This window comes from Drosophila biarmipes, unplaced genomic scaffold, assembly GCF_025231255.1.
Source record: "Drosophila biarmipes strain raj3 unplaced genomic scaffold, RU_DBia_V1.1 ptg000017l, whole genome shotgun sequence".
NCBI lineage: Eukaryota > Metazoa > Arthropoda > Insecta > Diptera > Drosophilidae > Drosophila > Drosophila biarmipes.
Window position 1 is genome coordinate 705,861 of NW_026114535.1, and position 15,905 is coordinate 721,765.

The 15,905-nt window shown below is 34.0% G+C and overlaps 1 protein-coding gene and 1 long non-coding RNA gene across 26 annotated transcripts in view; one reads left to right on the top strand and one right to left on the bottom strand.

The window, feature by feature from the left end:
* Positions 1-1,300, bottom strand: part of LOC122817994 (uncharacterized) — a 271,976-nt gene extending 270,676 nt beyond the window's left edge. Inside the window, exon 1 of the long non-coding RNA XR_007765473.1 lies at positions 1,015-1,300. This is a non-coding gene — a long non-coding RNA (uncharacterized LOC122817994). The remainder of the gene's footprint in view (positions 1-1,014) is intronic.
* Positions 1-15,905, top strand: part of LOC108026765 (glutamyl aminopeptidase) — a 502,322-nt gene that overhangs the window by 18,879 nt on the left and 467,538 nt on the right. For 11 of the 25 annotated variants that reach the window (XM_050890150.1, XM_050890134.1, XM_050890129.1 and 8 more), the window contains exon 2: positions 4,428-4,540. The exons of 6 other annotated variants lie outside the window; for them this stretch is intronic. In XM_050890150.1, the coding sequence (XP_050746107.1) occupies positions 4,484-4,540 (57 nt within the window). In that variant the 5' untranslated portion in view covers positions 4,428-4,483. Of the gene's footprint in view, positions 1-1,934; positions 2,070-4,427; positions 4,541-13,483; positions 13,545-15,905 lie in introns of those variants that run through there. 8 more of the 25 variants (XM_050890136.1, XM_050890138.1, XM_050890135.1 and 5 more) reach the window with 5 other exon arrangements.

Here is a 15,905-nt window from a genome sequence, read left to right on the forward strand (position 1 = left end):
AATATGTTTACAATAGGGGAATGAAACACATTTCCTTGATTGACATATGTCGCCTGTTTGCAAGATTTTCCGCGGTCGTGGGTTCATCGCTTATTAAGAGGCGTGTTAGAGGCATGACATAAGAAATCCCTTTTGTTGAGGTCAGGTAAAAGACAGGTAACAGGCAGCTTTTGCTTGAACCCCTTCATAAAATGGTTATCTCCCATTTTTGGAATGGAGAGAATCTTAATTTAACAGGTAAATTTCTCATTGCTGCTTTAGTTTCTCCAATTAAAATTAAATGTTATTGTAAAAGTGGCTATAATAAACTTAACTCGCTTTAGCTGTAATACTCGTATACCCGTATGTATGAGGGTTGGTTTCGGGCTTTTAGTAAGTTATTTTTAAAAAGTTTTAGTCGATGAAATACTTATTCTTCTTTTTTAATTACAAATGTTTTAATAAGAGTTTTTTTCTAATTAAATTATTGTTGAATAGTTTTGAGCATGAAAATAGCAATAAAATATTTTTCATACTGAGAGTAATGGGTTGCTCCATTTATCGCTTAATATCTTCCAAACCGTTATATTTATGTCAAAAAGTGTTATAAATCAAAAGTTGAGTACTTAAATTGTCATTAAAATGACTTAAAATTTAAAAATAAATTGTTCAATTCAATTTTGAAAAAATAGTCAAAAAGAGATTTTAAAATAGAATTTTTTAGCATAACTCTAAGTCTATTTTCCAAATGTGGCAGAACTCAAAATACTTTATACACCGATAGGATTCCCAAACCCCCAAACAAAGGGACAAACATTTTCATTTTGGGAAGAAGAAGAAATTCGACATCGGATTTCAACAAATAAGGTATCGCATATTCTCAGTAGGAATAAAACTAGGTTGAAAGCTGGGGGCATTTACCCACACCGTATCTAGGAGCTCCAATTTTCAATTTTACACTTTCACCGCTTTTTCTCCCAAAAAAATTGATATTTCTAAAGTCTTGGTGTGCAATCTTCTTTGTTTTTGTGATACCTTTCGATTCGTTTATCACTCGTTACGATCGGACCATAATAGCAGATTTTCAATCCATCAGCTTTATAAAGTAATGGTCTTCGCAAGCTCTTTTGCGCGCTTCGCCATTACGAGTACTGCCATCCACAGTGATATGTATATTCTGATCAGGATTAGAAGTCAACCTAGGAATAGCCGATATGAACGCTGAGATCACAACAACGTTAAAAGTATTAAAAAAATCGCAGACTTTAACGTCCACAAACGTTAACGAAAATAATTAAACTGAAATGTATTGATCCTATCAATACCTCTAGTTTGACTAAAAAGTTAATCTCGCATCCTCTAACGCCCACAAACCTTCCAAGAGCAATCACGTCGTTAGAGCTAGAGTGTGCAAGAGTATGTGTAAATAGTTTCTCGGCAAATATAACGGTTTCAAAAAAGCAGTTTGACCAAAAATTGTATTATTCAACAAATGGAATCATTAATACAAATATATTGTATGTATTGCTCTGGCGATGCTAGAAGCAAATGCATTTCTAGAACAATAAAGCGACAAGCATGTCATCCTTACATTTTAACTTAATTTTTAGTATTTTCAAATAAAAGGCTGATTGATGGGTATCTGGTAGTCGCGACAATCGACTATAGCGTGTTCTATTGTATTGGTTCAAGAAATTTTTATTTAACAGTTCATTTTATATAACATTCGTTTCTAAATTATTAAACTAGTGTTAGCAACATGTTCATTAAATGAAAATATCAATTGTAGAAAATGACTTGATTTTACAGGGGCGCATTTAGGACGTTCAATAATAATTAAAATAAAAGGCTAAAAAAAAAATTGTTATATCTAGTACCACAAATAAAAGCAGTAAGCAGCATAATACTATTTGTTAAGGCCAGCTTTTTATAGCGAAGAATTAAAAAAAACGAAATGACTCCTACAAGTTTTTACGCCCTAAGCTTGGGCCCTATTAGCGAATCACTTAAAACTGTATTACTATAAAGAATATGCTGTTAGTACTTTTCAAGCTTTCTATAAGTTCAGTATATTGTGCATCTTTTAAAAGGTAAATATAACGCCAATAGACTACAGATAAGAACAATTAGAAGATTGCTCAATACACATTATTTTATTAAAAAAATAGGACTCTTAAAGAAATTGTTCATTTATAGCGTACTTTTGAAACAATAACAAAATAAAAGTTATTATTAATGATCAATATAAATTAACTCACTTTAAAAGTTTTTAACAGTGTGGGCACCATTTGAGTCTGCGTTTAAAAGAAAAAACATGAAAAATTTCCGATTCTGATAAAATTTAATTCGAAATTCAGAACTTATTAAAAGATGTTATTTCCAAGCTTAGAAAGTTTTATGTTAAAAAACACCAAAGATAAAATTTGTTAAAAATTTTCTACTAATTTTTCGATTGTTTCTAAGGCAGCTGTATGATATAGTCGTCCGATCTTAATAAAATTTAATTTTAAATTCAAAACCAATTAAAAAATGTTTTTTCCAAGCGTAGAAGGTTATATGTTAAAAAACACCGAAGATATAGTTTTTTCATATTATTTTACCACTAAATTTCTGATCGTACTTATGGCAGCTATATGATATAGTCGACCAATTTAAAAAAATTTAATTCGAGATTTAGAACTTATTAAAATATGTTTTTTCAACCTTAGAAGGTTATATGTTAAAAAAGAGCTAAGATATAACTTTTTTTTTCAATTTTTATACTACCTGCAATAAAAAGAAGAATTTCGGGAAAGTTTCAGCCCGATAGCTTTAAAACTGAGAGACTAGTTTGCGTAGAAACAGACTAACAGACGGACGTATAGACGGACATGGCTAGATTAACTAGTTTAGAGACGCTACTTTATGGGGTGGGAAACGTTTCCATCACTGCGTTACAAACTTCTGACTGAAATCATGATACCCTCTGCAAGGGTATACAAATATCGGAAAATATCAGGATAAATTTTTTATGGGACCCCGGATACAATCAAAACCTGTACAAGTCGAAAAAATGCGAAAAAAATGTTTGTGATGTTACATCATACTTGTTTTAGAAAACGATGCAACCATGTTGTTGTAAAACCTTTAAATATGAATCGAAATTATTTATCAGCACAATCAAAGTACATGTACCATCATTAATACATCGTTTATATTGGGTGTTTTTTTAGAGGTATAGAACTTTAAGTTGCAATAAAACAACGATGGATTATTCGATTGACATGAATTTTTTTTATACGAAAGATAATCGTGTGGCATTACATTTTATATATGATTTCTGGCATATGACCGCCACGGCTGGCTCGTACTTATGGTCTATTCATGATGAATTGCCAAACCAAACTGAGAATAAATCACTTGACAGCTGTTAAATCGGTCGCCATCTTGAACAGTGATGCCAACTTAAAGTTTTATACCTCTTAAACAAACACCCTTTATATGATATAGTCATCCGATTTTTATAAAATTTAATTCGAAATTCAGAACTAATTAAAAAATGTTCTTTCCAAGCTTAGAAGGTAATATGTTAAAAAACACCAAAGATATATTGTTTTTAAAATTTTTTTGTCGGAGAGCTATAAGATATAGTTGTCCGATCCGGCTGGTTTTGACTTATTCTACATGCAGTAGAAAGAAGAATTTTGGGAAAGTTTCAGCCAGAAATCTCTAAAACTGAGAGACTAGTTTGCGTAGAAGCAGAAAGACCCCTGCAGTTCGTCAGTAGGCTCGCCGGGGAATGTCCGGTCGCCAAAAGCTATTTGTTTTTTTGTGCTTAAAACTGTATGCTGCTGTCGACGTCAGCAGAGAATTTGGAGCAGCGTAGAAGAGCGACGAAAGCGATCCGGCAAAAAGAGAGCAGATCTTTGCAGATTACCCTCTCTTTCTGTGTCATACAACTTGCCTACCCTAGACGCTTAGAGAGAAAACCTTCGGCCTTCGTCCGTTTTTTTTTGTCTCTCCGTTATGTTCAGAAAAAAGTTAAAGAAGAAGTAGACTTAGGGCATTCTGTTTGAGTTATGAAAGGAGAAGCAGCGCCGCTACACGTTTTGATTTATTAATATATATCAATAATATAACATCCCTTTTCCCTCGTGCTCTCTTACGTTTGATTAATTTTCGCGATCTCGCTCTCTTATTTTTCTTTTTTTTTTCTGTTTTAATCCTTTGTGATTTTGCCGGTGTGCTGATTGCTGTTACCTCTAGCCTAAAATCTGAAAGAATTCTCATTCATATCCCGAATGAAATTGAATTTCTAAGTGTGACAGTTTCTTTGCAATTTTTATCTGTTTTTGTTACATGTTCTTATATTACACCTGGATCTGACCTAGTAATTTATGAGCACCATCTGTTTGCAATAAAATCTGTTCTATCCATTCTTTCTAACAGAGACATTTTGAATGTTTTAGGTGACTTTAATCTACCTGATATTTTTTGGTCTCCTCCTACTGACTCATTTGTCGCTATGCCGTTATCAGCCCATGAATTTGTGGATGGCCTTTTAGAATTATCTTTACAGCAAGTAAGCTTTATACAAAATTCCTTAAGTAGACAATTAGATCTTGTGTTTGTTTCAGACCCGTCTGAAATCACAGTATGTAGAACTGACGATCTTGTTGTACCTGAAGACTGATATCATACAACTATGGAAGTGAAAATTGCCTCCCCTGCTCTGATACCCTCTCTACTTTAGTTTCTCCAACTAAAATGAGATGTTTTCGTAAATGTGACTATAATAAACTTAACGATATGATTTCTCATTATGATTGGACAGACTTGTACAATTGTACAGACATTGAAAGTGCCACTGAAGTATTTTAGTATTTTTAATGATAGGTTTCTTTCAAACCTAAACAGGCCGCCTTGGTTTACCAATGCGCTTCAAAGACGAAAAAACCTTAAATCTAAAACTTATAAAAAGTATAAAAAATTGGGCAGACCAGCAAGTCTGATTTTAATGTTCTCAAGAGTCATTGCTATTCTATGTATCTAAGTCGATGTAAATTTGAATTTTCAAACGATCCGAAATAGCTTAACAAATTTGTTAATGCCAAGCGTAAGTTATCGGCATTGCCTTCATCGGTACGTTTAAACTTAATGGAGGCATCAACGGATTCTAAAATTGCTGATTTATTTGCTTAGTGGTTCTAAACTACTTATAGTTCGTCAAATTCTAACTACCCTTGGTCAAATTCTAACTACCCTAATCCCTTAAATAGGGCAAATTGTATTTTTCTCCTGTAATTGACGAAAGCTCTCTAAAGCTCTCTTAAACGTATTATCACTTATCATTTGCAACATTTATGTTCCTCGCTTATATCACCGTATCACCATGGTTTTGTTAAGCGAAGATCGAATTCTCTCTCTTCCTCTCTCTCTGGCTCTAGAACAAAATTTCAAGAGAGCCTGGAGCCAGTTCTAGATTTAGCACGAAATCGGGTGCAAAGGAAACGTGTGGCATTATGCATCTTTTTATTCTTACGACTTTGCTGTTACGTACTTTCCGACGAGTGTAGTACACCTTTTAACTCTGCGAGTTACGGGTATAAAAACCTAAATATGAAGAATCTGCTGTTGTGTATTTACGTACTATAATGGTACATTGACATGTAGTAAATAAGTTTTAAGTGCTGGTTGACGTTAACTTAAGTCTAACATCGAGGAGAATATTCTCTCTAAGCGCTAACGACATGAAATTTGTTAGTGCTTAAGATTTTTAGCAATCTTCCTTTATTTATTGCTACTTATTCGACTTAATAATTTTTCTCAGGAAAAATCCGCCTTTCGCAGAAACATTGTTCGTAGTAGTTTATTCTTATTTTTTTTTTAGAGATGCGTTTTTTACCTGATCAATAATAAGGGAGTAAAAGGGAAATGGAGTTATATAAGCTGGAAAGCGATCTACCGCTATTTCAATAAACGGTAATGTGGGCAGCAGACATATTTAAGTGTTTTGACCATATGAGGGCGTTAGATTGGGCATGAAAAGCTTTCTTTAACTCCAACGATAGGTATTAATAAAAGCTGGTACATTTGTGGGCGTGTCAAAATTTTGTTGGTTCAAACGATAGGTATTAACGAAACCAATACATTTCAGTTAACATTTTGTTTCTAGCATAAAAGCTGGAGGCGCTACAGTCTTTTGGGCGTTAGAGTGAGCGTGGCCCCTCGGCTTAAATCTATTCTGAATTTATTAATTTCCCGATTAAGTAAGGAGATTATATTTCAAATCATATCATATTAATGCCAAACTTTCTGCAAAAAGATGTATCCCACAAGTAAAACAGGGCTTAAAAAGATCTAGGGGATCAAGAAAATGATACAGCTCAGACAATACTCTTCGCTTCTTGATAAGTTTTTCCCCCGACTGCAGCATAGGAAAATTGAAATGAGTTCGATGCTGCTGCTCAATATACCCCAAGTGTTTTGAAGTATCCGCTGTTTTCAGCCCAAATAGCTTATTATTTGCTTGATATTCTGGACTCGAATCAACTTAGATTCAGCACCTTTCAAACCAGCTCCTTCAAGTCTGCTCCGCAAATCATAACGTCCATATAAAAGCTCGGATCAATAGCATTTCTAGTCAATGGTAATTTTGGCCATAAATTGGATAAACATCGGGTAGAGTTTGTTCACTAACCAACCTTTTTTAAACGGAGTATTTTGACAAATTTTTGACCATTAAGATATATATATTATATATATATACCTATTAAATTAGGATCGAATAAATTTTGGCCCTAAGAGGGCCTTGAATAGATAGGCTATATATGGATATATATATGGTATATTTCAGTTCGTGTTCTGCTTAAATCAAGGAATCGTTGCTGGCCGGTTTTTGATGACTCCCGGAGGTCTGTCGTATTTTCCATAAATAACTTGGCAACCATTATTCTATTGTCCGCTTGTTGCTTAACAACTGCTGCCGCTAGGCTAACCTTTTAGTTATCGCTTCAGTCAAAGTGTGGGCTATCTACGTTCCTGATGTTCAGTGCTGCCATATTTATTGCCCTAGTATCGATTAATGTACAAAAAACTTACTTTAACGATACAGTCATTATCGATTTACCATTTCTCGAGCGCAACTTTGCCCAACTTGCCGAATGCTAAATCGATAACGAATCTTTCTAAAATTTCAGTATCTGTCTTAAGTGATCAAAGTAAGATCAAATGTAAATTAACGGTCCCAAACCGCCTGAAGTTGAACAGTTACCCAATATGAGCCTACACTTTACCATTGTTTTCGAATCTTTTCTTAAGAAGATATAGTTTCCTTTAGACTTCTTCTAACAGTGTTGCTAAGGCAAGATTTTGGCTACACAAATTTGGTGACCTTATATATGCTCGTGTCTGAATCAACTGAATCAATAGTCTTTTTCTCTTCTGCCCTTCAATTTGAACCCTGAAAGAAAGATGACCCAAAAGCAATGCTTCAAGTACTAATAAATATATTCAAGGCTTTGATGATGCCTTTAATTTCGCGGCCGCGTAGAATCGACTTTGAGAGACCTTTTCTCAACAAGGAAACTATTTTTTCTTTGCTCTTCTGGGAACCATTCTATTGAGCGTATTAAGGATAGAAAAATATATGCGCTACAGATAAATAGATCAACAATACCACAGTCAACCACCGTGCATTGCGTGTGTACGTGTGAGGGTAGAAAGAAGTTATTCTACAGTTCCAGCTAAAATAATTTCACTTTATATTAGTGCTCAAAACCTTTTTTTTGTTTACTTTACTTTATTTTCTAGGTCACCGAGTCTAAATGGCATTTTTAGACAGTTGGCAATTATACAATTCCAAGTTGCAAAACCTTTACTTATATATACCGTGCGCTAGTTTCCAAAAAGCTCAACTTAATACAGTATTCACCAATATGAACGTTGAATATGAGTGTATGTGCAACACTAACTCATAAACTTACAATTTGAATTAAACAATCGCTACAGTAGAGCCCCCGGTTGATATTGGGTTGAGCTAATATTAGCTCATATTCGGGATTGGACCTTTACCACACGGTGCCTGCACTAGCGATAAAATGTATCTGCCACTGCCTTCCTAGTACTGTTCTCGACTATCTCAGGAAAAAGTCGCTTTCACTTGCACTTGGTCGGTTTCAAAAACTTTATTCGCAGTAAATTCATATTCTGCCTTTCTTAGAGATTTAATACTAAAGATGTAAAAAATAAAATGAGTAGCACTATACTGTCTAATACTAAACTGGTATCGGTTAAGATATAATTCGAAATCCAACTGAAAAAGTTCAAGTTTTATATTAATTAATTAATCCTCCTAATCGTTGATAGTTCAAGGCATTTGGCGTGAACATTATGGATACTGAACTATTTGTTACCGTTTTGATCAATAGCTAATCAGGCCATAACTTTCCACTTCAAAGGCTTGTAAGATCTATTTCTACTTATCCACCTGATCATGAAGTCAACTTTGCGGAATGCAGTTTTTCAGAAAACATATAGTTAGCAGATCCTCATTTCTACAAGCCAGCAAAAGTAGACTTTCTAATTGGAGCACAATCCTTCTTCGATTTTGCGCTAGAGAAAGCTATAGGCTCGATGGGAATCGCGTTTGCCCATGTCAAAAGACCGCGTGGGTCATATCCTTCATTAAATTTTATGCATGAGAAAACTGTGCCGCTCTGGACAACAAACGAAACCATGATACCACTTCAGACCAGTGTTCGACGCTGTTTAAGCGCAATCCGAATGAATTTTTACGTCGTGTTGAGACCGTGGACGAAACATGGATCCACTGGTACACACCTGAGACCAAGGAACAATCGAAATAGTGAACTTTAACCGGCGAACCTGCTCCGAAGAAGGGGCCAAAAAAAAAAGTTGATGGCCACCGTTTTTGGGACTCACAAGGTGTGGTCTACATCGAATACCTGGAGAATGGCAAAACGGTCACAGGGCTGTACTATTCCGAACTATTGGACCGATTTGGCAAAAAATACGGCCCCATTTGGCGAAGAAAGAAATGCTCTTCCATCGGCTCAGCCCAAATTTGTCGTGCTAAAAACTGCTACCCCATCCACCATATTCTCCAGATTTGGCACCGTGTGACTTCTTTTTGTATTAAAATTGAAAGTCACTCGCTGGACCGAAATTTGCGTCGAATTTGCGTCCGCCACAGAGGTATATTTTTCAGACATATAACGTATATTTCAGACGGGCTAAAGAAGATGGAGCATCGCTGAGTCTTCCTAGAGTCTCTGAGATCCAATCGTTCTCAGAGAAAATATTTTGACTTCCTGTGCTTACAGAGGAGAATACGGATGATTTGGTGTCACGGGGAACTGACATTGATGGTTTGAAATTAACTTTCTGGAAATGAAATTGACTTCTTACTCAAAATTCACGACGAGTGGCCTCGTCGTTATCAGATGAAAGATTCCCCTGCCTTAAAGTTTTCAGGGTACAAAAAAAGCGTAGCAGTGTGTTCCGTATCAGAGTGTCAAACGAATGCATTTATAGATCTGATTGGAATTTGTAAGTCGCTTAATACGAGGTGTATTCAAAAAGTAAGGTAACTTTGTATTTTCAAGAAAAACTATTAATTTATTTATCAATATAAATGTTGTCCCCTTCAAAGTAATCCCCCTCAGATACAATACACTTATGCCAACGGTTTTTCCAATCCTCAAAGCACTTCCCATAAGCACTTTTCGGTATAGCCTTGGGCTCTTCCAGCGATGCAGTCTTTATCTCTTCAATCGTTGCAAATCTCCGTCCATTCATAGGTCTCTTTAGTTTTGGGAACAAGAAAAAGTCACATGAGGCCAAATCCGGTGAATATGGTGGCTGAGGCATTATTGTGGTGTTGCTTTTGGCCAAAAAATCTCTCACAAGCAAAAATGAGTGAGCAGGGGCATTATCGTGATGCAAAAGCCATGAATTGTTTTTCCACAATTCTGGACGTTTCTTTCGTATTGCTTCTCGCAAACGGCGCATAACTTCCAGATAATACTGTTTATTGACCGTACGACCATATGGTAAGAACTCCTGATGCACCACGCCATGGTAATCAAAGAATACAGTACTCAAAACTTTGACATTTGATCGAACTTGGCGTGCTTTTTTCGGTCTTGGCTCACCTGGGCTCTTCCTTTGTGACGATTGGGCTTTGGTTTCGATATTATAACCATATACCCATGATTCGTCACTAGTTATGACCCCTTTGAGTAAATCTGGGTCGTCGTTGACGTCATCCAACAGCTCTTGAGCGATGCTCAAAGGTCAAAGTACTTTAGAGAATTGAGTTGTTTCCAGAATACAGGTGACTCTTGTGGATTATTTTGTGTTGGATGCAGATTGTTTCGCTATTCCATATAATGCCATGCTTCCATTTTTGCTGTCTCAAATATCGCAATTTATTACCTTGTTTCTTGGCAATTTACATCAGGCGCATTATTGAGATGCCAAAGTAATGGTGTTACATTGGAGGCAGCTTATTGGCCTTATCAATGGCTGATTATGGGTTAGCAAGCTCGCCCTTTTTTAATTTGTGTCTTTTGCGGTCGATTAAAATAGAGGACAAAAAACTTTTGTGGCTATAAATTTTAAACAATAATCAAAAAACAAATACTTCGCGTGGTCGATTTAAATCTATTTCAACGAAAGCCAATTATATTTTGAAAAAAGTTTTTAGAGCCTTGTTTAAAGAAAATTTACGAACATGAGGCGAATTCGCACAGAGAGTACTTTATTGTGAACCCGTCGTCCTGAACTTACTTATACTGTACTTTAAGCTCCAGGTATAAAAACAAACAATTCAATAATTTCGATTAATAGTTTCGTTAAAGCTCCATGGCACTTGAGACTTATGTCGTCGTGTGTTTTTGCTTAAATGCTGTTCATCTTGAACTCGTTGTCGATCTATTTACTGACAGTTTTTTGTCTGCCTTTCGGAAAAGATCTACAGCGACAACGCTGTCAACTTCGTGGGGGCGAGCAAGGCCCTGAAAGAGTTGAACGCAGCGTTTCATCAGTACCAGGCTCAGCTGACGACGTTTGCGGCACAGAGAGGCCTCGAGTGGTTCTTCATACCACCAAGGTCTCCACACTTCGGCCATAAGATGGAGAGGCTTTCACCCCGGAGCATCTATTGATCGGACAGCCTCTTCCTACGCTGCCGCCAGAATCCGAAACAAACGGAGTCTGGAAGAAAGCCAAGCAGCCCTTTTGGGAGAGTTGATCCAAGGATTACCTGGATAGTATACAGCAGCACAGTAAGTGAAGCATCGATGGACCCGATCTGCAGATTGGAGGATAATGTGCTGCCAATTACAGGGCGACTGGTAGCAACCATATTCTGCGAGGATGGTAGAGTGCATTTTGCCAAAAATCGGACTCTGGAGGCGTCATTAAGCGCGCAATCCACAAACTGGCACTATCAGCACTATCGATAAAGTTAAAGCACCGTAGGCCTTCAACTGGGCCGAAACTTATTGTTAAAGCTAATATAATTAAATATGTAAATGCAGATGCAAGAAATTAACTGGATGACATTTAATTAAGGGGGTCTACTGGATAGGTAGAAAGAAGCGTTGCCGACCCCATAAAGTATATATGTTCTTGATCAGGATCACTAGCCGAGTAGATCTAGTCACTTCCGTCTGTCCATCGTCTGGACGTATAAACGCTGATATAACTATAGAACAGTCAGACCTGGCATGCAGATTTCTGGGCTTCCTGCCCAGCGCAAGTTTGTTTCAGCGGGGTGCCACGCCAACGCTTACGCCCATTATCCTCGAAAATCTGTAGCGCCTACAGTTTTTATAAAAGAAACAACATTTTTACTGAAATGTATTTGTCTCATCAATACCTATCGACTGACCCACAAAAAATGGGACACTCCGATTCTAACTCCCAGTAACGGATTAAACGTCTAAAACTGTCTGCCGCCCACTTAAAATATACTGAACTAGCGGGTAGGTGGCGGTTTACAATATCGCTTTGTTGCTTGTATCTCCATTTCTCTTTTGGTTCCTTGAGATAAGTAACGGGTATCTGATAGTCGAGGCACTCGACTCTAGCGTTCTTTCTGTTTTAGCTGTTTTGTTTTAAATATTTTTTCAACGAATAGATATTTTTATCATATATGTGGGCTATTATTAATGTACATTTATGAACTTTTTTTTTTATTTAAAACTTTAGAAGTTAAAGCACGATGAAATACTGGTTGCACTTAAGCTTTGAAGATAACTGAGTCACAAACTCTTCTACCAATAAGCTTTATAACTCATTTAATTTTCAGCACTGCTTCTGTGAGTCAGTAGTTCTTTGTTGCATAAGCCCGTTGTATGCGCCAGAGTAATAAAGTGGCTTGAATAGAGCTGCATCTTCTCTTGTGGTTGACAGTGGAAAATCCCAGCTACGTCGCTAACGACTAGTTGCGTTGCTGAAGAACATTTCCGTAAAAAGCCTTACGGATCAACCACCACTATCCTCCCTGCAGTACCATTCAGCACTAAATGAGCACCGAATTACTACAAAGTGCTCATCACTAAGCGCTCATTCAGTGCTCAATTTGTTTGAGAGTGAGTGCTTAAATAAACATAGGCATATTCTAGGATTCAGCAGTGCTCAAAAATGGGCACAGAATCACTACTTTTTTTCAGTACAAATTGAGCACTTGGCAGATACATAAAATTGTAAAATAATTTTTGTTTTATTTTATTGATTTGATTTAATTTGTTTTTTGAATTACAATGTGGGCTTGCGTTTTACTGGGGTCGTTGGGGTCCTGGGTAACTTCTGTTTAAGGCAGCTTAAGTTTGTAACAACCTTATTGCATTTTGCAGCGATTTCTCCGGAGGCTCGGATGGCTCTATCTGAGAAATTGCACCTACAATTAGGAAAAAAATTTGTTTCAAAATAGAATGAGACACGAATAAATTTATATGTTTTATTTTTTAGTACAAGAAATTTAATTTTTTTAATATATCAAAATATTAAAAAAAACGAAAAAGAAAGTATTTTGTATGTTTGCAACGCAGTGAAGGAGACGTTTCCGACCCCATAAAGTATACAGTTCTTGATCAGAATCACTAGACGATTCTAGCCATATCCGTCTGTCTGTCCGTTTCTAAGCAAACTAGTCTCTCAGTTTTAAAGCTATTGGGCTGAAACTTTCCAAAAGACTTTTTATTTAGTAGGATCGGTCAACTATATCTTATAGCTTGCATAGGAATAATCTGAGAACAAATTTTTTAATATATATCTTTGGTATTTTCTAACATATAACCTCCTAAGTTTGGAATACATTTTTTTTAATTTGTCCGAATTTTAAATTAAATTTTATCAAAGTCGGACAACTAGATCATATAGCTGCCATACGAACGATCGGAAAATTGATGGCAAAACAATATGAAACAAATCAAGGCTACGGTGTTTTTGACTTATTATCTTATAATATTGGGAATATTAATTTTTATATTTTTAGAATTTGGAGTTTAATTTATTAACAAATACGACGACTCTTATATTTAGCTGTCAAAGAAATGGTAAGAAAAATAATGAGCATTTTTTTTTATATCACTGAAGCTAGAAACATTTTTGAAAAATTGAATTGAATTGTTGTTAATAAGATTAAGATTAAGATTAAGATTAAGATTAAGATTAAGATTAAGATTAAGATTAAGATTAAGATTAAGATTAAGATTAAGATTAAGATTAAGATTAAGATTAAGATTAAGATTAAGATTAAGATTAAGATTAAGATTAAGATTAAGATTAAGATTAAGATTAAGATTAAGATTAAGATTAAGATTAAGATTAAGATTAAGATTAAGATTAAGATTAAGATTAAGATTAAGATTAAGATTAAGATTAAGATTAAGATTAAGATTAAGATTAAGATTAAGATTAAGATTAAGATTAAGATTAAGATTAAGATTAAGATTAAGATTAAGATTAAGATTAAGATTAAGATTAAGATTAAGATTAAGATTAAGATTAAGATTAAGATTAAGATTAAGATTAAGATTAAGATTAAGATTAAGATTAAGATTAAGATTAAGATTAAGATTAAGATTAAGATTAAGATTAAGATTAAGATTAAGATTAAGATTAAGATTAAGATTAAGATTAAGATTAAGATTAAGATTAAGATTAAGATTAAGATTAAGATTAAGATTAAGATTAAGATTAAGATTAAGATTAAGATTAAGATTAAGATTAAGATTAAGATTAAGATTAAGATTAAGATTAAGATTAAGATTAAGATTAAGATTAAGATTAAGATTAAGATTAAGATTAAGATTAAGATTAAGATTAAGATTAAGATTAAGATTAAGATTAAGATTAAGATTAAGATTAAGATTAAGATTAAGATTAAGATTAAGATTAAGATTAAGATTAAGATTAAGATTAAGATTAAGATTAAGATTAAGATTAAGATTAAGATTAAGATTAAGATTAAGATTAAGATTAAGATTAAGATTAAGATTAAGATTAAGATTAAGATTAAGATTAAGATTAAGATTAAGATTAAGATTAAGATTAAGATTAAGATTAAGATTAAGATTAAGATTAAGATTAAGATTAAGATTAAGATTAAGATTAAGATTAAGATTAAGATTAAGATTAAGATTAAGATTAAGATTAAGATTAAGATTAAGATTAAGATTAAGATTAAGATTAAGATTAAGATTAAGATTAAGATTAAGATTAATATTAAGATTAAGATTAAGATTAAGATTAAGATTAATATTAAGATTAAGATTAAGATTAAGATTAAGATTAAGATTAAGATTAATATTAAGATTAAGATTAAGATTAAGATTAAGATTAAGATTAAGATTAAGATTAAGATTAATATTAAGATTAAGATTAAGATTAAGATTAAGATTAAGATTAAGATTAAGATTAAGATTAAGATTAAGATTAAGATTAAGATTAAGATTAAGATTAAGATTAAGATTAAGATTAAGATTAAGATTAAGATTAAGATTAAGATTATTTCTTATAACTGCAAGGGTATACAAACTTTGGCTTGCCGAAGTTAACTTCCTTTCTTGTTTTATTTGTTAGAACATATATTTTATTATTGTTGCTGAAAAAATAAAATTTTTCAAGATTTGAGATGTTTGAGACTTTTATCTAGTAATTCATTAAGTTTTACTTCTCCTATTTTTGCTCACTATCAAGTTTGCAGTCAATATGATTTGAATATTCTTTCATAAATTTGTATTTATTGTCTTTTACTTAAAAAAATAATGTTTTTTACTGCTTGTTTCCAATACTGTGTTCTTGGGAAAATTGTATTTTTATTAATGTTGTTTTAAATTAACTTGATGTTCATTCCACTTTTATAAAAAAAAAATGGTGTGAGAGACTTACCTGAAGTTGCTTTTTTGTTTTATTAATTAGAGAATAGGTGGAATGTGCATACAAACGTATATACACATATTTTAGTAAAGCCTTTGACTCTTTGTACTATTTTCTTCTTTTATTTATATTACATCAGCTCTGATTTCCAAATAATCCCTTAACTGGAATTTAAAGTTTATTATTTATCTCAGAGGGATATATTTGAAAACGCTGTTTCCAAGATGATCTATGTCCGCCTGGGGTTCCTTAGGGCAGTCATATAGACCCTTTGCTGTTCAGTTTGTTTTTAAATAATCTTTACTGTTTTTAAATAATGTCACTCTATCTTAACTCACTCTCGTTTATTATATAAAATTATATGTCGGAGATAGGGGTCCACTAGCCGCTTCGGGAGGTGGTTTGTCCGTCATGACTTTATTTTCACTCAGGCTATCAGCGCAGCGAGTCGCAATTCAAAGGTTCTCGAAAGAATCCCCCCTGAAAAGTCTACCACTCTGCACAACTCTTGTAATTTTGAAGTCACTTGTCATTTC